General features: G+C 40.6%; 1 protein-coding gene across 2 annotated transcripts in view; it reads left to right on the top strand.

Annotated features, from left to right (window-relative positions):
• The first annotated feature begins 7,123 nt into the window (after positions 1–7,123).
• The window catches only part of LOC112258048 (ubiquitin carboxyl-terminal hydrolase 2-like), a 46,506-nt gene continuing 31,836 nt past the window's right edge, over positions 7,124–21,793 (top strand). The window contains exons 1-3 of one of the 2 annotated variants that reach the window (XM_024432114.2): positions 7,124–7,333; positions 7,547–7,580; positions 8,132–8,726. In XM_024432114.2, the coding sequence (XP_024287882.1) occupies positions 8,187–8,726 (540 nt within the window). In that variant the 5' untranslated portion in view covers positions 7,124–7,333; positions 7,547–7,580; positions 8,132–8,186. The remainder of the gene's footprint in view (positions 7,334–7,546; positions 7,581–8,131; positions 8,727–21,793) is intronic. The other variant, XM_024432115.2, reaches the window with a different exon arrangement.

Genomic DNA, 21,793 nt, shown 5'->3' with positions numbered 1-21,793 from the left:
AAGGGTCTGCTTGAAAGGATGCACATAACTCTGCAATGTTGGGTTGTATTGGAGAGAGACTCCGTCTTACATAATTTTCCACACACAGTCTGTGCCTGTGTTTAGTTTTCATGCTAGTGAGGGTCAAGAATCCACTCTCACATAGGTACGTGGTTGCAAAGGGCATCAGTGTTTAAACAGCGCGATTTGCCAAGGCAGGATACTCTGAGCACAGCCCAATCCAGAAATCTGGAAGTGGCTTCTGATTTAATTAAATCTTCACAGAACCGCTTGTTGCAATTTCGATGAGGTTCACTTGTTCAGATATTGATAGGTGGACTGGAGGCAGGGCATGAAAGGGATAACGAATCCAGTTGTTTGTGTCATCCGTTTCGGGAAAGTACCTGCCTAATTGTGCACCCAACTCACTCAGGTGCTTCGCTATATCACATTTGACATTGTCCGTAAGCTTGAGTTCATTTGCACACAAAGAATCATACAATGATGAAAAGACCTGTGTGTTGTCCTTGTTAATGCAGACAGAGAAGAGCTCCAACTTCTTAATCATAGCTTCAATTTTGTCCCACACATTGAATATAGTTGTGGAGAGTCCCTGTAATCCTAGATTCAGATCATTCAGGCGAGAAAAAAACATCACCCAGATAGACCAGTCATGTAAGAAACTCGTCTTCATGCAAGCGGTCAGTGTCACTAGGGTGGCCATTCTATGTTAATTGTCTATGTTTTGTATTTCTTTTTTTTTGGCCGGGTGTGGTTCTCAATCAGAGGCAGCTGTCTATCATTGTCTCTGATTGAGAACCATACTTAGGTATCTTTTTCCCACATGGGTTTTGTGGGTAGTTGTTTTCTGTTTTGTGTCTTTCTGCACCTCACAGGACTGTTTCGGTTTTCGTTCGTTATTTTTTGTTATTTCAGTGTTCAGTTCTAATAAAAGCATGAACACGTACCACGCTGCACCTTGGTCATCCACTTCTTCCACCAACTGCGTTACAGTCAGACAAGTGAACATTTAAAAAAAAAACATGTAATAAGGGAATTTATATGTTTAAAGTAATGACTAATGATTCCACCCTGAAATCATATAATTGTATGAAATGTGTTAGTAGTCATAATTCCATAATATGTGTGACTAGACCATTGTGTTGCTGTGTAGTGGTGTGAGAGTTGAGAGAACAAAGGACATCAGGAAAGAGGCTCCTTCTAAGGTCTCTCTTATCTGTGTGTGTATGTGTGCGTGTATATGGGGGGGTTATTAAAAACTGCTCACATGTTGGTGGACTTTAGAACGCTCTCTGAATAAACCTTATGAACCATTTGCAGAAGCTGAGTCTTTGCCTAATTATTATTAAACCCAGGGTCTTACAAACCTCTGGGATTGGTCGAAGCTTAAATAATTGTTTGTTATCATCATTGGGATTGAACATTCTCGTGACGACATGTCAATACTTTGCCCCTTGATAACCAGCACACTTCTGTATGTTGTAAAAGCGTTAAATGGTTGCTGCCCATATCATTGCATAGTGCAGAAAATACATGAGAGTTCAGGGGCCTTACTTTAACAAAGTTAACAATTTTCATTGTAGTGTCCGAAACGTCTTTCAAGCTGTCAGGCATTCCCTTTGCACCAAGAGCCTCTCGGTGGATGCTGTAGTGTACCCAAGTGACGTCGGGAGCAACTTCTTGCACTCGCGTTACCACTCCACTATGTTTCCCTGTCATGGCTTTTGCGCCATCAGTACAGATACAAACACATCTTGACCACCAAAGTCCATTTGATGTCACAAAGCTGTCCATATCCTCTCCTGTTGTCCTGGTTTCCAGTGGTTTGCGGAAGAGGATGTCTTCCTTAATTGACCCCCCATAAATGTAATGGACATATACCAGGAGCTGTGCCAGGCCCGCCACGTCTGTTGACTCATCCAGCTGTAACGCATATAATTCACTGGCTTGTATGCGAAGCAGTAATTGTTTCAAAACATCTCCTGCCATGTCACTGATGCGCCATGAAACGGTGTTGTTTGATGAAGGCATTGTCTGAATAGTTCTTTTGGGCCTTTCCCCCCAGCATTGTCCCAGCCATGTCCACGGCAGCAGGAAGAATTAAGTCCTCCACAATAGTATGGGGCTTGCCTGTCCTAGCCATTCGTTAGCTCAACATATAATATGCTTCTAGCCCCTCCTTATTAGTGGTATCTGTTGCTTTCATACCTCTCTTACTACTCGAAAGTCATCTTTGTTCTCACTCAAAAAACTCATGTGGCTTATTTTTCAAATTGTCATGTTTTGTTTCTAAATGTCTGCGCAAGAGTGAAGGTTTCCTGCGAGAGAGTAACGGTTAATGTGATTGGATGTTAATTATTTGACTAGGCTACCTGTATTTTACATTGTGTTGTTATTTCGCTGAACACGAGATGGTTTAATATTATTTTCGGCAGTAAATCGAGGCTACTCAGACAAGAAAAAAAACTCACTCAAATGTATAGCCCCGTTGGAAAATATAAATGTACTGTTTGAAAATGTGAAGAATGTGAAAAAAATATATATGTGAATTACATTTTTGTTTGGCGTACCCCCGACGGCATTGCCCGTACCCTGTACTCTCACCCCAGTTTGGGAATACCTGCTCTGGTGGATGTGTCTTGACTACCAAAGTGTTTGGTCATGTCCCACTGACATTTTACATGCCTACTTCATGGCACATGTGCCAGCTCAATTGGAAACAGTTCTAAAATAACTAATGTTTCAAATTATGCTTTCAGATACATTTGATTGAAAAGATAATACTATTGTGAAGGTGAAATTAATTCTCAAAAATGTATTTTGGTTATTTTTTTTTTTACAACATTCATTTTTGTAAAGACCGATGTAGGACCAGTTCTCCAGACCGATATCAGTATGAGCTAAATATCAAAGTGACCTGGGTCAAATGTGCCTACCTATGATGTTCTCAGCACGTGAACAGGTAATGTTTTTGTACAGTGAATGACACAGAAGGAGGCTCACTGTGCTCCATATAGCTAGCAATAACAATTTTCTTTTAGAAAATATCGGAGGATTTCATTACATTTTCATTATGTACAAATGTACTTATTGTTAATACAGGCTTTTTTATGTGATATTGTATGAATTTCAAATGGCCTTTAAATATTGAGTTTGGATAATTAAGTAATCCAAAAAGGCAGCAAGACAAGTAAGGCAACCATCCCATTTTAGAGAAGCAATACCATTTCCAGAATAAACTGAATGGTTTTCATAATTACCATTGTGTCTCTGTTAGGTCAATGTGTCACTACAGACCCGGGTTTGATCCTGGGCTGTATCACAACCGGCCATGATCGGGAGTCCCATAGGGCGGCGCACAATTGGCCAAGCGTCATCTGGGTTAGGGTAGGGTTTGGCTGGGGGGGGCTTTACTTGGCTCATCGCGCTCTAGCAATTCCTTGTGGCAGGCCGGGAACCTGCAGGCTAGGCTGACCTTGGTCTTCAGTTGAATGGTGGTTTAGCGGGTCCTGTTTCGGAGAACACATGACTTGACCTTCGCCTACCGAGCCTGTTGGGGAGTTGCAGCAATGAGACAAGATCGAAATTGGGGAGAAAAAGGGGTTAAAACACAGTTGGAAAAAAAACATTTGAACAAATATACAGAAACTCAATTAATTATATGGTAAACATTTGTGAAAGTGCTACAAATGTTAATATGCTTACCGGTAATTTGACTTTGTACAGGTGCTTGATAAATAGGCACGAAATTCTACAGGTGAGCGTGTGCAGGACATGGGTATCTCGTCGCCCAAACTACCGTGTGATGGGCGGGTCTAAAAGACATTTAACACATTTTTTTTTACTGGAGATCAGAAGTGTCCGGTGAGAGAGAAAGGTAGGTTGATGTTGCCAGGATCAGAGTAGTACAGAAGGTGTATAATGCTGAGGCAGTGAAGACCCCAAATTATTACTACTATATATTTTTTTAGGAACTCAGTTGGGGTCTCAACTTACTGTTGGTAGTTAAAATAGTATAATAAACAAGGTGCAAGTTCAACATTTGTTTGTGCTTCAGCAGTTTTTCTCTTGTGTAGTCAGTCACTGACAGTCCCTAAATTAGTCATGTCAGCTAGCAATATTTAGACTTGTAAGTTAGTCTAGCCAGTTATCTAAGCTTGTTGTAATTGTGGCCGAATACGGACCGGGCAACCTGACCTCCCTCCAGGCGGCCCCCAGTGAATTTGTTAGTCATTCTCACTCAGATGTAATTAACATGGCAATAGTCATGGCAAAATGTGTAGAATTGAAGGAAATTAATTTTAAAACTGAAAAATGTCTCTCCACCCCATGGAAAATTGGGTAGAATGGCAGGAACTTTACAACTGCAAACATTTATTTCTTCCCCAAGGCAAAATGAATAGAATTGCACAACATTTGTTATAACATTGCAAAATGTTCTGTCTTCCCCATGGCAAAATGTGTAGAACTGCAGGAAACTTGCTTTAGAACAGCAAAAATGTATCTCTGCCCCATGGCAAAATGAGTAGAATTGCATGGATTTGTTTTATAAAATGTCAAAATGTTCTCTCCGGCCCATGGCAGAATCGCAACCAAATCTATGATCTATGAGATCAGGCTAAAATAACATGCATTTTAGTAAGGTTGGCTTCTTAGCGTTTATAGCCATGGTTATCAACTGTACCGCAGAAATGGAACGTAAATCATAGAACATAGATGTTGTGGTGGCAGTTACAGAGAAGTACTGCAGAGTGCTTACAAGGTGTGTCGAACGATAGTGTCCTGTCCTCCCAGGCTGCCAGCCTTGTGTAGGATCAGATAGGACCAAGTAGTGGAATAGTGGTGAGGTTTTAAAGGCTGTAGCGTTCGTTCGTTGGTAGGCAATTCTTCTTCCCTTTTCCCGTCCTTTCCCCCTTCCCTTTTGTGCCACAAAGCGCAATGAATTCACACTCCAGATCCCGGATTCCCAAAAGCATCTTAAGGCTAAGTTCATCTTTAGAACCTTTGTAGGAGCATCGTTAAATCTCCGAGCTGTTTCCCAAAACCACCTTTATTATGATATGGACAAGAATTTGAAAACACAATTACAAAATACAAGCACAAAATACCATAAAGATCAATGTATTGACTTAAAATACATGCCTTTTGTATTTTAAAATACAAAAATACATTTGCATGTAGCCAGCCCGAACATCAACAACATTCTCAGTAAAGGTTAAGTCTGCTAAATGACCAAAATACAAATGTGTATATGTGAAAATGAACATACCAAAGATAAACGGCAAAGCACAAAGGGTTATTAGCCTTGTTTCGGGGCAGAGCTCATCAGAGTAATATTCAGCATGCTTTGCAATTGTTAATTTTTACACTGAACAAAAATATAAACGCAACATGTAAAATCTTGGTCCCATGTTTTATGAGCTGAAATAAAATATCTTAGAAATCTTCCATAGGCACCAAAAGCTTATTTCTCTCAAATTGTTTGCAAAAATGTGTTGCACCTTTGTGCTGGGGACAATAAAAGGCCACTCTAAAATGTGCAGTTTTGTCACACAACACAATGCCACAGATGTCTTAAGTTTTGAGGGAGCGTGCAATTGGCATGCTGAATGCAGGGATGTCCACCAGAGTTTACCAGATAATTCAATGTTAATCTCTCTACCATAAGCCGCCTCCAACGCCGTTTTAGAGAATTTGGCAGTACGTTCAACCGGCCTCACAACCACAGACCATGTGTATGGTGTTGTGCTGACAGAGCGCCCCATGGTGGCGTTTGGGTTATGATATGGGCAAGCATAAGCTACGGACAACGAACACAATTGCCTTTTATAGATGGCAATTTGAATGCACAGAGAGACTGTGCCATTCATGTTTCAGCATGATAATGCATGGCCCCATGTCACAAGGATATGTACACAATTCCTGGAAGTGGAAAATGTCAGTTCTTCCATGGCCTGTATACTCACCAGACATGTCACCCATTGAGCATATTTGGTATGCTCTGGATCAACAAACAAAAAATGGTATAGAAAAGTATTTAGTATTTTTAAAATTCATATTACAGTATTTGAAAATGCAAAATACAAGATGAAGTGTAGTTCAAACCAGTGTCAAACTACAAAATATCCAGTAATTAAAATACGTATTTCAAATACAAGTATCAGAAATATTGCCCGTCTCTGGCTGCCTCAGACCACTGGTAGAACAGCTAACTGGGTCGTTAGATGCTTTCTTTGCCCTCCCATATCATTTATACACGGAAGATCTCCAATAAACAAAGAATCACATGGTTTATGCGCCTCTCTGTTAACACAGATAACTTCAGAACAAAGTTGACTACAAACACAATTGAACCAAACAAGAGACATATAAAAAATGCTTCAAATTAAAACCCAAGATGACTGGAATAAATAATAAATACAGTAGGCAATAAGCCTTTTTCAATCATATTGAAATACATTTCATGTTTAACCAACTGAGTATTTTACTACTTGTATAGGTTACTGTCTGTAATTTGTCTCAATATATTTCATGTGGAGCCTAAAAAGTGGGCAATGATGTGCCAAATCTTGATTTAGTGCATTATTATAGTAGGTGAAAGCATTATAATATTTGCAGCCATAGGTGATATCTTTCTAGCAGCTGATCCTTCATCATTTTTGTGGAATAATTCTAATGCTAAACTAAGATTTGAATGGAGAAAGCTGATACGAGAGCAGCGGTGTTTTTGGAAAATAGGGTGCTTGCCACAGGGCAGCTGTAACAACATAGTGTCGCCAGCGATAAGGATAGCAGACTGCACAATAAATAAGGAATATTGGTAGCCATCTAGATGTTACCGTGATACAGTCTACTCAATAGGGAGAACATGAATGGCAACAACACCGGGACACAGTGTCCTCCTTAGTTGTCACAACCCTGTGCCAAAACACTCGTAAACCTAAATTCAGGAAACCTAAATTCGGGAAACCGGGCACAGAAAAGTATGCAGAAACACAGGGCTAGATAAAAGGAGTAGATTAATAGGGCCACACCAATACCATAGGTGGCACTCTAAGCACCTTTTAAGTTGGTTGCGATCGGCCAATACAAATTTGAAGAAGAAGAAGAAGAAGAAGAAGAAGAAGAAGAAGAAATAGACCTCACCTACCTGTTACATGCATTCATGCTCCGTACACTGCGCGCAAGGACATTGCAACTTTATCCCTATCTTGATTGAAAGTGGAACATAGAATAAATAATGTACAGATATAGTTAAGGGCAAAATAAATGTTGGTTTGACATCGACACAGAAGATGCATGTTTTGGACACTCCATAAAAGTGCCTTCGAAGGTGAGAGATAACATACTTCTTCTATATAGCCTACTGTACAGTAATAGCTCATTGCGATGATGTAACGTTAACTGGCTTAGTGTAAATCGAACGTTGGTTACCGACTGGATTTAAATCTGTTTCCATGTAAAAGGACATTGGTGGACAAGACAACTACTGTTGCTATGGTACTTTTTACCCCCTCCAATTGAGGCTTTCTTTCTTGTCTTTCAGATTGTTTATAGCAACGACATGACTACAGCAACAGGTGTTTGTTTGAGTTTATTTGATTAATGCATTAGTAACATGCACATTGGCAGCCAGTGGATTTCCTTGTCAGCCTTGTAACGTTATTTATGGAGCCTATCAAATGTGCACATTTGTGCCTACCGACATAACAAGGTTCTCATAACATCGCATTGGTTGTCTTGAATATCATAACCAGAGGGGTGACACTGGGACTTTCATATTGTGTGTGTGTGTGTGTGTGTGTGTGTGATGCATGCATGCATGCATCTGTAATGTATCAGTGTGTGTGTGTGCACGTGATCTGTATGTCTGTGTTTTTGTGTCATGTTTTCCATTCTCCTTTAGGGGGGGCCTATGTGTGTCTGTGAGATTCGGCCTCATCTGTGTGTGTTTTGTGTGTAGCACGTAAAGTGTGAATCTTCCACCTGTATCCAATACACATCTGTTCAAAACAGCAGATCTGATTTCAGATGGAAGCTGACGGCTATAATGGCTGTATCTTAAGGGGGGGGTCCAACTCCTTTACCTCAGACCAGTACTTGATGCTCTTCCTTCCTTGCTCTCTTCCAGTCTTGGTATCCATCCCTGCTGTATCATTCCCTGTGGCTGACCTCTCTGCTCCAGCATGTCTCGAGTGTCCTCCACCCCCAGGTACAGCCCCAGCTCCAACCCCCTGGGCTACTACAGCACTTATGAGCCCACCATGAGCTACCCCTGTAGGGGATCAGAGCTTCTCCACCTCCCGTTCCCATCTTCCATGTACGCCATCTCCACCTCCAGGAACCTGAGCCTCATCAGCCCCAGCCACAACCACAGAGGGCCAGAGAGGGGGAGAGCCCAGCTACCCCTCCCCAGGATCGAGGTCCCCCAGGCAAGTCGGCGCAGTGAAAGCTTCAGCCGAGCACTGGGGGCCACCAACAAATGGCGGCCGGTTGGGGAGCGTATTAACACCAATGGGGGTAGTAGGGGTCTCTCGCCGACTCGTCCGGCGTACCTTATGGTGTCCACCTCGCCCTTGTCCCGCCGGCATCGCTTGGTCAGCCAGTCGATCCTCACCCAGGACCTGGCCTCCATGGGGCTGTCTGACCAGCAGCCCTGCCCTGCCATCAGAGGACGGAGTCCAGCCAGAGCTGATTACTATAGCTTTCCCTACTGGGTCTCTGAGGTGAGTTAGTGGGACGGAAGTACTGTACATACTCTATGCATAGTTCTATACATAGTTCTATGCATAGTTGAATGGTGGGTGAAGGAGAGTGAGTGAGACATACTGATACCATTATTCGTAAAAAATAAAATGTTATGTACTGTGAGAGGCTGAGCTGATCGGTAGTTGATTCATAGTGCCTTCAAAGGTAGACTCCGCAATATGACGTACAGTTGAAGTCGGAAGTTTACATACACCTTAGCCAAATACATTTAAACTCAGTTTTTCACAATTACTGACATTTAATCCTAAAAATTCCCTGTCTTAGGTCAGATAGGATCACCACTTTATTTGAAGAATGTGAAATATCAGAATAATAGTAGAGGGATTTATTTCATATTTGATTGCTTTCATCACATTCCCAGTGGGTCAGAAGTTAACATACACTCAATTAGTATTTGGCAGCATTGCCTTTAAATTGTTTAACTTAGGTCAAATGTTTTTGGTAGCCTTCCACAAGCTTCCAACAATAAGTTGTGTGAATTTTGGCCCATTCCTCCTGACAGAGCTGGTGTAATTGAGTCAGGTTTGTAGGCCTCCTTGCTCGCACACACTTTTTTAGTTCTGCCCAAAAATATTCTATGGGATTGAGGTCAGGACTTTGTGATGGCCACTCTAATACCTTGACTTTGTTGTCCTTAAGCTATTTTGCCACAACTTTGGAAGTATGCTTGGGGTCATTGTCCATTTTTAACTTCCTGACTGATGTCCTGAGATATTGCTTCAATATATCCACATAATTTTCCTCCCTCATGATACCATCTATTTTGTGAAGTGCACCAGTCCCTCCTGCAGCAAAGCACCCCCACAACATGATGCTGCCACCCCTGTGCTTCACGGATGGGATGATGTTCTTCGGCTTGCAAGCCTCCCCCTTTTTCCTCCAAACATAATGATGGTCATTATAGCCAAGCAGTTCTATTTTCGTTTCATCAGACCAGAGGACATTTCTCCAAAAAGTACGATCTTTGTCACCATGTGCAGTTGCAAACCATAGTCTGTCTTTTTTATGGCGGTTTTAGAGCAGTGGCTACCAAGCTGTGACCCACTGGAATTGTGATACAGTGAATTATAAGTGAAATAATCTGTAAACAATTGTTGTAAAAATTACTTGTGTCATGCACAAAGTAGATGTCCTAACTGACTTGCCAAAACTATAGTTTGTTAACAAGACATTTGTGGAGTGGTTGAAAAACAAGTTTTAATGACTCCAACCTAAGTGTACGTAAACTTCCGACTTCAACTGTATATTCCAAAAGTAAACAGCAATAGTGGGTCAATTTCCACAACAAATACGAGTGTGGAAGCACAAGGCTCATCTTCAGCTGTTTTGGTTCTGTGACTACCACGCCGTGACAGCGTGAAGTAAACCTTTGTACATGCACAGATACTGTGTGTGACTGAAAAGTCTTGCATCTCACTGATCTCAATATGTGCTGTGCTGCTCGTGGCAATGTGATTTAGCTGAGTTTACATTTAAAGGTGCACATCAGCTGCAGATAAAGATAGCTATATGACTTTGATGTTCCATGGTGGCATTGGTTCCATAGGTTACTAGCTTTGCTTGCCAGGCCTCTGGGGCCGTGTCTTATCTTGACAGTGCATGCAGATTTAGTATTCTGATCATAGTTATGTTCAAGGAATTCCGAACACGTCATGCGTCTACACCTATATTTAAATGTGTCCACAGTGTGTCCAGATTCCCTATTCCTGCGCTATATTCAAATGCCAGGCTAAATATGTTAATAACACAACAGCAACTGATGACAGTAGCTAACTAGCCAGCTAACCTCTGTAGCTAGCAAGCAATGCTAAAGTGATTGCAAACTGGTTAGCATAACTCTAGCCAATCAAACATTTTTTTCCCGAAATATTAGCCAGCTGGCTAGCATTTGAGGCCAGCAAACACATTCCTCACACACTAGGAATGTATTTCTTCTAACGTTAGAATGAAAAGATAGCCTAGTGATTAGAGTGTTGGACTAGTAACCGGAAGGTTGCAAGATCAAATCCCTGAGCTGACAAGGTCAAAATCTGCCATTCTGCCCCTGAACAAGGCAGTTAACCCAAGGCCATCATTGAAAATAAGAATTTGTTCTTAACTGACTTGCTTAGTTAAATAAAGGATTCTCGGTCCCAAAACACAAGTTTTCTGGAGACTTGTGGGAGGAGTCCTGATGACATCACCCACTGTATGCGCTTTCGGTAGCATGATTGTGTCCAGACTGAGGAGAAATCTGCACACAGTGCATCCCTGACCACCTTCTGAAGTGGTCAGCCAGATCTAAACACAATCAGACCACAGTGACTTTTTGTGTATCTAGACCTGTCTTTTCAATGTGGTCTTCGTATTCTGACAGCAGAAGTCGCATGTAAGTGTCAAGTGTAGACACGACCTGGGCTCTCAAGACAAAGGGCCGGTGGTAAAAGCACACAAGGACATTGAGGTGAAATAATTTAGGTATTTGTTCAATACTCACTGTAGACCACTTGATGGCATCCTTTCCTATGTCCAACAGAGAGGGCAAAGGAATACTATCTTTGACACTATAGTACCAAAGTGGTAGAGACTAGAGAGCACTGAACAACTTGAAACTTTCACACAAAACTTTAATTGACACAAATGTAATACTTTGAGTTATGTGCATGTGCGCATGTCTCTCAAGTTAGGATTCAACCCTGCATTCTAAGAAGCAGCAGGTTTTGATGACTGTTCAGACGCACATTTAAAAATCTCCTGAAAATAATTACAGTCAATTGCATTTTTATTCACCGCACTGTCAGAAATTGTACTCCCAGTGTGACCTGGGGCGGTGCCACTACTATGAGAATGACAACAAGACTGAGATCCATATGTAGGCATTCAGCCTCTGCCATAACCAAACCCACTTATTAGTCATCATAGATTGTATTTATTCGGGGTTTTATACAGCCTTTTCAATGTTTCAGTGAAATTAGTTGTGACCTTTATGTCCTAAATCAGTTCATTTGGTTTCAAATAATACATTTTAAAAAATGGAATGGAGGAATGGCCTTATTCATAGTAGTGATGAGGGGGGAAAAAATCTATAGTTACATCGGGATATTATCTTTGATGATATATTTTATTGTTTTGACAATATTGCAATATTTTTTTCCTTCATAGCTTGTCATCCATCTTTTATTGAAAGATAAAACCCTAAATGCAAAAAAAACAAACACTAATGTAAGAGGTGGAAGAAGCCAAACCACAAAATAAGGTGTGTCTACATCATTGGTTATTGAGTGTATGTTGTTTGTTATGACATTTTGTTTCTCAGTATCATCATCCTAGATGAGAGTAGACTTATGACTATCCATATCTTCTGAGTGGCGAATGTGAGTCATGTAGCCTGATCTACTGATGTGCTGTCTTGTTTGTTTGCCAGGGTGATGATGCCTCATCTAGCAATAGTATGGGAGGTTTCCCTAGAAGGACTTTTCCCGCAGATGCTTCCATGGCATCATGGTTATGTCCTGAATGACACCCTATTCCCTATATAGCGCACTATTCACCAGAGCTCTGGACAAAATAAGTGCACTAGGGGTGCCATTTGAGATGCAGACCATGTGATGTATTGGGTAATATCAGGAATATTAGTAATGACTTTGGTGTTCTTTCTCTCAGATGTGAGCAGAGAGAGAGTGGGTGTGATATTTCAGAGTGTGTGCCTGTGGGTGAGAATGTATTTTCAATTCTGTGAATGTATTCTAATGCATATGTAGGTTTGTTTGTGTCAATATTATTGTGTGTAAGTTTGCATTTCAGTTTTATGGCTTGCATAACACGTGCACTACCGGTCAAAAGTTTTAGAACACCTACTCATTTATGTTTTTTTCTTTATTTTACTATTTTCTACATTGTAGAATAATAGTGAAGACATCAAATCTATGAAATAACACATGGAATCATGTAGTAACCAAAAAAGTGTTAAATAAATCTAAATATATTTTACTTCTTCAAAGTAGCCACCCTTTGCCTTGATGACAGCTTTGCACACTCTTGGCATTCTCATAACCAGCTTCATTCCAGCTTCCTGGAATGTATTTCAATTAACAACTGTGCCTTCTTAAAAGTACAATTGTGGAATTTCTTTCCATCTTAATGCGTTTGAGCCAATCAGTTGTGTTGTGACAATGTTGGGGGGTATACAGAAGATAGCCCTATTTGGTAAAAGACCATATTATGGCAAGAACAGCTCAAATAAGCAAAGAGAAACAATAGTCCATCATTACTTTAAGACGTGAAGGTCAGTCAACGTGGAAGTTGCAAAAACCATCAAGCGCTATGATGAAACTGGCTCTCATGATGACAGCCACAGGAATGGAAGACCCAGAGTCACCTCTGTTGCAGAGGATAAGTTCATTAGAGTTACCAACCTCAGAAATTGCAGCCCAAATAAATGCTTCATGGAGATGAAGTAACAGACACATCTCAACATCAACTGTTCAGAGGAGACTGTGAATCAGGCATTCGTGGTTGAATTGCTGCAAAGAAACCACTGCTAAAGGACACCAATAATAATAAGAGACTTGCTTGGACCAAGAAACATGAGCAATGGACGTTAGACCAGTGGAAATATGTAATATGGTCGAGTCCAAATCGGAGATTTTTGGTTCTAACCGCCGTGTCTTTGTGAGACGCGGTGTGGGTGAATGGATGATCTCTGCATGTGGATTTCCCACTGTAAAGCATGAAGGAGGTGTTATGATGTAGGGGTGCTTTGCTGGTGACACTGTTGGTGATTTATTTAGAATTCAAGGTACACTTAACCAGCATGGCTACCACAGCATTCTGCAGCAATACGCCATCCCGTCTGGTTTGGGCTTAGTGGGACTATCATTTGTTTTTCAACAGGATAATGATCCAACACACCTCCAGGCGGTGTAAGGGCTATTTTACCAAGAAGGAGAGTGATGGAGTGCTGCATCAGATGACTTGGCCTCCACAATCCCCGACCTCAACCAAATTGAGATGGTTTGGGATGAATCGGACTACAGAGTGAAGAAAAAACAGCCACCAAGTGCTCAGCATATGTGGAAACTCCTTCAAGACTATTGGAAAAGCATTCCAGGTGAAGCTGGTTGAGAGAATGCCAAGAGTGTGCAAAGCTGTCATCAAGGCAAAGGGTGACTATTTGAAGAATCTCAAATATAATGCGATATGTGCTATTTCATAGTTTTGATGTCTTCACTATTATTCTACAATGTAGAAAATAGAAAAAAATAAAGAAATACCCTTGAGTGAGTAGGTGTTCTAAAACTTTTGACCGGTAGTGTATGTGTGGTCAATTGAATTGTTTTTACTGCATTTCTGTAATGTTTCTGATTTTACAGTCATTTTTGGAAACCTTTATTAATAATAAGACACATCCTAGCGTTACTGTTTCCAGTGACACCGCTCCTCTTCCTTTTCTTTCACTGAGAAGTACTGAGACCATGGGCATGTTCATTAGGCACCAAATAGAAGAAACAGACTGAAATGAACTGTGGGCACTCCTTGGACTTGTCGAATGAGAGAGGCTTATTTTCATTTACATTCTAAAACGTTTTCAATCGTTTGCCCTAATGAATACGACCCAGGATTCTGTAGGTAATGTAATTGTCCCCAAAATAAATAGTTTCCATGCTAACATTTAACAGAAATCTATTCAGTTCCCACTGCTGGCTCTAAAATATCCTTGTTAAATTGATCTTGAATGGAACTCTGCCATTTGAGTCTTTTAGCTTTCCTTACCCAGACAGCTCTTTCCTGGAGTGACACAGTGATTGTGGAATGCGGTCAGGCTTAAACTGTCCTGGTATACTATATTGGCGAGGTGAGGTGACATCAGGAGGGAGAGAACCGGCGTGTTCAATTGTGTGCCTTGAATAACAACCAGGTTTATCCAGTGTGTGTGTGTGAGATCAAGGACATCTCACTTACGACAGATGTCATCTACCATCCAATCATACCTGATTCATCATCAAAGTACATGATGGAGTTACGTGGCATTGGACTCTGCCCAGCGCACACTTAATGGCTCTGGGCCACCCAGCAATAAACTGTTAACTTTACCTGTCTCCCTAATGGTCTGTACAGAGCTGTGAGGTTAACAAAGACGCTATCAAATCAAGGCTACAATTGCTGCTGTCCTCTGTGCTTTTCTGTGTCACGCTAGCTATATAGATTGATGTCAGGGCCGATGAGTCCTCCTAGGATGAAGGCTTCTAGTCTAACCAGCACATTCATTGTTCCTGTGTCCGTGTGTGTGCGTGACCATTTACCTGCTCTTTGATGTAAATGTCCACCTCTGACAGAACCCAGAGAGACCAGAGACTGGGGAGGTCCATGTGGGTTCTAGCACGTATACAAGGAACTGCCCAGACACCTCAGTCCTTTCGCTGTCTGTCTTTTCTTCTTACAAGGAACCATTTGTGTTTACTTGACTCTTAGAAATAAGGGTACAGTTAGGGTACAAATTGTTCCCTGACGTACAAAAAGATAGATCCAAATACACAATGTACCTTCCGAGGTACACATAATGATCTCACATGGTACTGTTCGGTACCTTTTCTTTTAGGTTACATGTGTGGATAATCTAGTATAATGGAACATTTTTGTACCCAATATTTTGAATGTAAAAGGTACAGTCATGACATTCTACGGTGAAGGTACATTTCTGTTTTCCAGGGTACAAACTTTTATTTTGTGAACCCTTAATACTCTCAATACCCACCATAAAATACAATTTGCAACTTGAAATTAACTTAATTAACTTTTGCCAATTGAAATTAATGGCTTTGTCACTGTGGTGCTATCCTAAAAGGAAGATTTGTACTATAATCATGATCATATTTCCCAGCATGCTATACTGCAGGTTGATTTTTAGAATTGTTTTAAATATCTGTGTTTTTGCATGTGCATTGATTGATTAATCTTATGCTACACAAAGATAAATAACTACTTTCTAAACTAATCCATTCACTTAGTTGGATTTTTTGCACCTGTTACTGAAATGGTTCTTCTAGTTTAAATGGCTTAGGTAGTCTCCTCATAATGTTCCTAATTCTGGCATTCATTCTGAATGCAGGTTGCAGGCTAATAAAAATTCCAACTGTTGAATAACCTAGATAGGGTTGCAACTTTTCTATAGATCTTGGTTGGAAAATTCCTTGAAATGGGAGGGAATAAGGAGGAACTCCGTAAAGTTACAGGAATTTTGCAAACCTACTTGTAGGCCTGATGTGGCCTGTAAACCATGAGTTTCATGATCACTGTATTAGGGTGAATTTAGGCCTCAAAATAAGGCATTATGAGATGTAATTTATTGTCATAAAGAGTTGTATATTCGGTTGAAAACAAACTAATTGAGCAACCATGTCATGGGTGGTAACTCTACAATTTACTCAAAGGCAAGGCACACTGGGAAATTATAATGGCGGCATGGCTTAGTGGGGGCGTTGCTTTCAGTTATTTTTGGCCACCTTTGAGTGGAAGTGTTGAACCAGTTTTTAAGTGGTCTATGGTAGAGGTACATTTATGCCACTTACAAGGAACAAGTGGCTCTGTCACTGTGATGGCACTCTATAAAGGCTAAATGTACTTTATCTAAAGGCATGCTTGTGGACTATATGTAAGAAAGGTACTATCTGAGGTATGAACTGGGGTGCAATTATGTTCCTATAAAAAAGGTACAAAGGATGTATCTTACAGGGTAAAACTAAATCAAATCAAATCAAATCAAATTTTATTTGTCACATACACATGGTTAGCAGATGTTAATGCGAGTGTAGCGAAATGCTTGTGCTTCTAGTTCCGACAATGCAGTAATAACCAACGAGTAAACTAGCTAACAATTCCAAAACTACTACCTTATACACACAGATGTAAAGGGATAAAGAATATGTACATAAAGATATATGAATAAGTGATGGTACAGAGCGGCATAGGCAAGATGCAGTAGATGGTATCGGGTACAGTATATACATATGAGATGAGTATGTAAACAAAGTTGCATAGTTTAAAGTGGCTAGTGATACATGTATTACATAAAGATGCAGTAGATGATATAGAGTACAGTATATACGTATACATATGAGATAAATAATGTAGGGTATGTAAACATTATATTAAGTAGAATTGTTTAAAGTGGCTAGTGATATATTTTACATCAATTCTCATCAATTCCCATTATTAAAGTGGCTGGAGTTGAGTCAGTCTGTTGGCAGCAGCCACTCAATGTTAGTGGTGGCTGTTTAACAGTCTGATGGCCTTGAGATAGAAGCTGTTTTTCAGTCTCTTGGTCCCAGCTTTGATGCACCTGTACTGACCTCGCCTTCTGGATGATATAGCAGGGTGAACAGGCAGTGGCTTGGGTGGTTGTTGTCCTTGATGATCTTTATGGCCTTCCTGTGACATCGGGTGGTGTAGGTGTCCTGGAGGGCAGGTAGTTTGCCCCCGGTGATGCGTTGTGCAGACCTCACTACCCTCTGGAGAGCCTTACGGTTGTGGGCGGAGCAGTTGCTGTACCAGGCGGTGATACAGCCCGACAGGATGCTCTCGATTGTGCATCTGTAGAAGTTTGAGTGCTTTTGGTGACAAGCCAAATTTCTTCAGCCTCCTGAGGTTGAAGAGGCGCTGCTGCGCCTTCTTCACGATGCTGTCTGTGTGGGTGGACCAATTCAGTTTGTCTGTGATGTGTACGCCGAGGAACTTAAAACTTACTACCCTCTCCACTACTGTTCCATCGATGTGGATAGAGGGGTGTTCCCTCTGCTGTTTCCTGAAGTCCACAATCATCTCCTTAATTTTGTTGACTACAGTGACAAGTGTTTGTAGCCCGTTAAGCCCGTTAAGAACAAATCTAAACCTGTTTCTAGGAGTGTAGTGTTTACTTGGAAATTCTGGTAACCGCTTTATTGCCTCATTATTACCTGCTTAAATTCCTTTTAAATTGCAGTGGGATTCAGTTAAACAAGTAGGAAATAAACCACTTGGTTTCAGGTCGTTCAACATTTTCTCAATAAGCACCAGCAAGTAACATTCTTACTCAAACTTTCTATATTGCCTTTTCATTGTCTTTCCCTCTCTTTTGCCTCTCTCTGTTTCACACTATTTTATCTTGCTCTCTCTCTCTCTCTCTCTCTCTCTCTCTCTTTCTCCATAAAAAAAAATGCTACGAGGCAGAAAGATCATATTAGCAGAGACTATGTATTGCCATGTTCTCTAAGTTGAACATTATGTCATGTCAAAACAAATAGTTTAGATACATGTGGCGCCCTAAAGCTGCCCTATTGGCTGGCAGCAACGGCACTGACACTCACCAACCAATCAGAACCCCCAGGAACACCACCAGCTAATGTTCCACCTTAAAGTGTGCTATTGGGGGGGGGGGTGACTTAGTAGCGATAGCGGTAATTGACAGCTGGCTGGGAGCGGAGAGCAGAGTGTGGGTGGTGGTGATGATGTCAGAAGACCCTGTCAGGAACTCTGGGGCTGCATCTCAAATGGAAACATATTCCCTATATCAAGGTTCCTGGTGGCCAAGCGTAGTTTTATTTGCTCCCCCAGGTTTTATTTTTTATTTTCCAGGAAATCAGTTCCAAGTGATTTTAATTTTGGAAATAGAGAGACATAGAGTGCCTTTTAGAAAGTATTCACACCCATTGACATGTTTCACATTTTGTTGTGTTACAGCTTGAATATAAAATTTATTAAAAAAAAATTTTTGTCACTGGCCCCAGAATGTCAAACTGGAAAAAGTAAATAATCAATAATTATTCAACCTCTTTGTTATGGCAAGCCAAAATATGTTAAGGAGTAAAAGTGTGCTTAACAAGTCACATAATAAGGTGCATGGACTCACTCTGTGTGCAAAAGAAGTGTTATAGCCTCAGTAATAATCTCTGTACTCTTTAATCGAGCAGTGAATTTCAAACACAGTTTCAACCACAAAGACCAGGGAGGTTTTCCAATGGCTCGCAAAGAAGGGCTGCTATTGGTAGATGGGTAAAAAAAGAAGGCATAAATATTCCTTTGAGCATGGTGAAATTATTAATTGCAATTTGGATGGTGTATCAATAGACCCAGTCACTACAAAGATACAGGCGTCCTTCCTAACTCAGTTGCCGGAGACTAAGGAAACCGCTAAGGGATTTCACCATGAGGCCAATGGTGATTTGAAACAGGTAAAGAGTTGAATGGCTGAGATAGGAGAAAACTGAAGATGGATCAACATTGTAGTTACTCCACATTACTAACCTAATTGACAGAGTGAAAAGAAGGAAGGTCTGTACAGAGTGCAAATATTCCAAAACATGCATCCTGTTTGCAATAAGGCACTAAAGTAATAATTCAAAAAAAATGGACAAAGCAGTTAACACTGTATTCCAGACAAATTATGTTTGGGGCAAATCCAACATAACACATTACTGAGTACTACTCTATATTTTCAAGCATAGTGGTGGCTGCATTATGTTATGGGTATGCTTGTAGTCGTTAAGGACTGGGGAGTTTTTCAGGATAAAAAAAGAAATGGACTGAAGCTATGGACAGGCAAAATCCTAGAGGAAAACATGGTTCAGTCTGCTTTCCACCAGACACTGGGAGATTAATTCATCAGCAGGACAATAACCTAAAACACAAGACTAAATCTACACTGGAGTTGCTTACCAAGAAGACACTGAATATTCCTGAGTGGCCGAGTTACAGTTTTGACTTAAATCTGCTTGAAAATCTATGGCAAGACCTGAAAATGATTGTCTAGCAATGATCAAAAACCAATTTGACAGAGCTTGAAGAATTTTGACAAGAATGATGCGCAAATGTTGTACAATCCAGGTGTAGAAAGCTCCTAGAGATTTACCCAGAAATACAGCTGTAATCAATGCCAAAGGTTATGTAAATGAGATATTTCTGTATTTTATGTTCAATACATTAGCTAAAATTTCTAAAAACATGTTTTCACTTTCTCATTATGGGATATTGTTTGTAGATAAGTGAGAAAAACTTACATTTATAAAATGTTGAATTCAGGCTGTAACACAACAAAATGTGAAATAATTCAAGGGGTATGAATACTTTCTGAATGTGATTGTTTACAAATGTAAGCAAGGTTTGAAATGATTGTTTTAGTCAAATATTATCTGTTTGGGCTTCTAAATTGTGTTATTTATTATGGTCCGGCCCCCCGACCAACCACTCAAGAAAAATTTGACCCGCAGCTGAATCTAGTTGATGATCCCTGTCCTATAAAGTGCACTACTTTTTACCAGGGCCCATAGGGATCTGGTCAAAAGTAGTGCACTATATGGGTGGTTCTACAGAAGTGCTGCAAATTGCAGTCCTACCCCCATATAAACAACAGAGTCTCCAAACTTTTATTTACATCATGATATGCTCAAATTAAATCGAAGGCAATAAAAAAAAAACATTTTTAAAGGTTCTGTGCAGCCATTTTTATCTGACTATCAAACCATTTCTGCGTAACAATTAAGTAACTTACTCTGATTTAAAAAAATTAAAATGGTAAAAAAATAAACAAATGGCTTCTTAGCAAAGAGCAATTTCTCAAGCAAGAATTTTACTAGGACTGTCTGGAAGTGGTCTGAGTGGAAAACTGAAAACTAGCTGATATTGGCAGAGAAGTTTGGAACTCTCTTTCTTATTAATATATTAACTCAGTGTTTCTTAATCCTGTTCCTGGAGACCCAAAGGGTAAAAACTACAATGTGCACCCCTATCACTACACGCCTGATTCAAATGATCATCTGAAAATAACTTAAAAAAATAAAACAAACGGAAAAGTGGTGCGTGCATATGTATTCACCCCCTTTGCTATGAAGCGCTTAAATAAGATCTGGTGCGACCAATTACCTTCAGAAGTCACATAATTAGTTAGATTGCACACAGGTGGACTTTATTTAAGTGTCACGTGATCTCAGTATATATACACCTGTTCTGAAAGGCCCCAGCGTCCGCAACACCACTAAGTAAGGGGCACCATGAAGACCAAGGAGCTCTCCAAACAGGTCAGGGACAAAGTTGTGGAGAAGTACAGATCAGGGTTGGGTTATAAAAAAATATCAGAAACTTTGAACATCCCAAGGAACACCATTAAGTCACTTGTTAAAAAATAGAAAGAATATGGCACCATAACAAACCTGACAAGAGAGGGCCACCCACCAAAACTCATGGACCAGGCAAGGAGGGCATTAATCAGAGGCAACAAAGAGACCAAAGATAACCCTGAAGGAGCTGCGAAGCTCCACAGCAGAGATTGGAGTATCTGTCCATAGGACCATTTTAAGCGGTACACTCAACAGAGCTGGGCTTTATGGAAGAGTGGCCAGAAAAAAAGCCATTGCTTAAAGAAGAAAATAAGCAAACATGTTTGGTGTTCACCAAAAGGCATGTGGGAGACTCCCCAAATATATGGAAGGGTACTCTGAAAGGTACTCTGGTCAGATACGGCTAAAATTGAGCTTTTTGGCCATCAAGGAAAACGCTATGTCTGGTGCAAACCCAACATCTCTCATCAGCCCGAGAACACCATCCATGTTTTTCAGCGTCAGGGACTGGGAAACTGGTCAGAATTGAAGGAGTGATGGATGGTGCTCAATACAGGAAAATTATTGAGCGAGGCCTGTTTCATTCTTCCAGAGATTTGAAACTGGGACAGAGGTCACCGTCCAGCAGGACAATGACCCTAAGCATACATCTAAAGCAACACTCAAGTGGTTTAAGGGGAAATATTGAAATGTCTTGTAATGGCCTAGTCAAAGCCCAGACCTCAATCCAATTGAGAGTCTGTGATATGACTTGAAGATTGCTGTACACCAGAGGAACCCATCCAACTTGAAGAGGCTGGAGCAGTTTTGCCTTGAAGAATGGGCAAAACTCCCAGTGACATACCCCAAGAGACTTGCAGCTGAAATTGCTGCAAAAGGTGGCTCTACAAAGTGTTGACTGTAGGGGGGTGAATAGTTATGCACGCTCAAGTTTTCTGTTTTTTTATGTCTTATTTCTT

This window comes from Oncorhynchus tshawytscha, linkage group LG09, assembly GCF_018296145.1.
Source record: "Oncorhynchus tshawytscha isolate Ot180627B linkage group LG09, Otsh_v2.0, whole genome shotgun sequence".
In the NCBI taxonomy this organism is placed as follows: Eukaryota; Metazoa; Chordata; class Actinopteri; order Salmoniformes; family Salmonidae; genus Oncorhynchus; species Oncorhynchus tshawytscha.
Note: the sequence above shows the minus strand (reverse complement) of the source record. Positions and strands in the feature narration are given on the sequence as shown.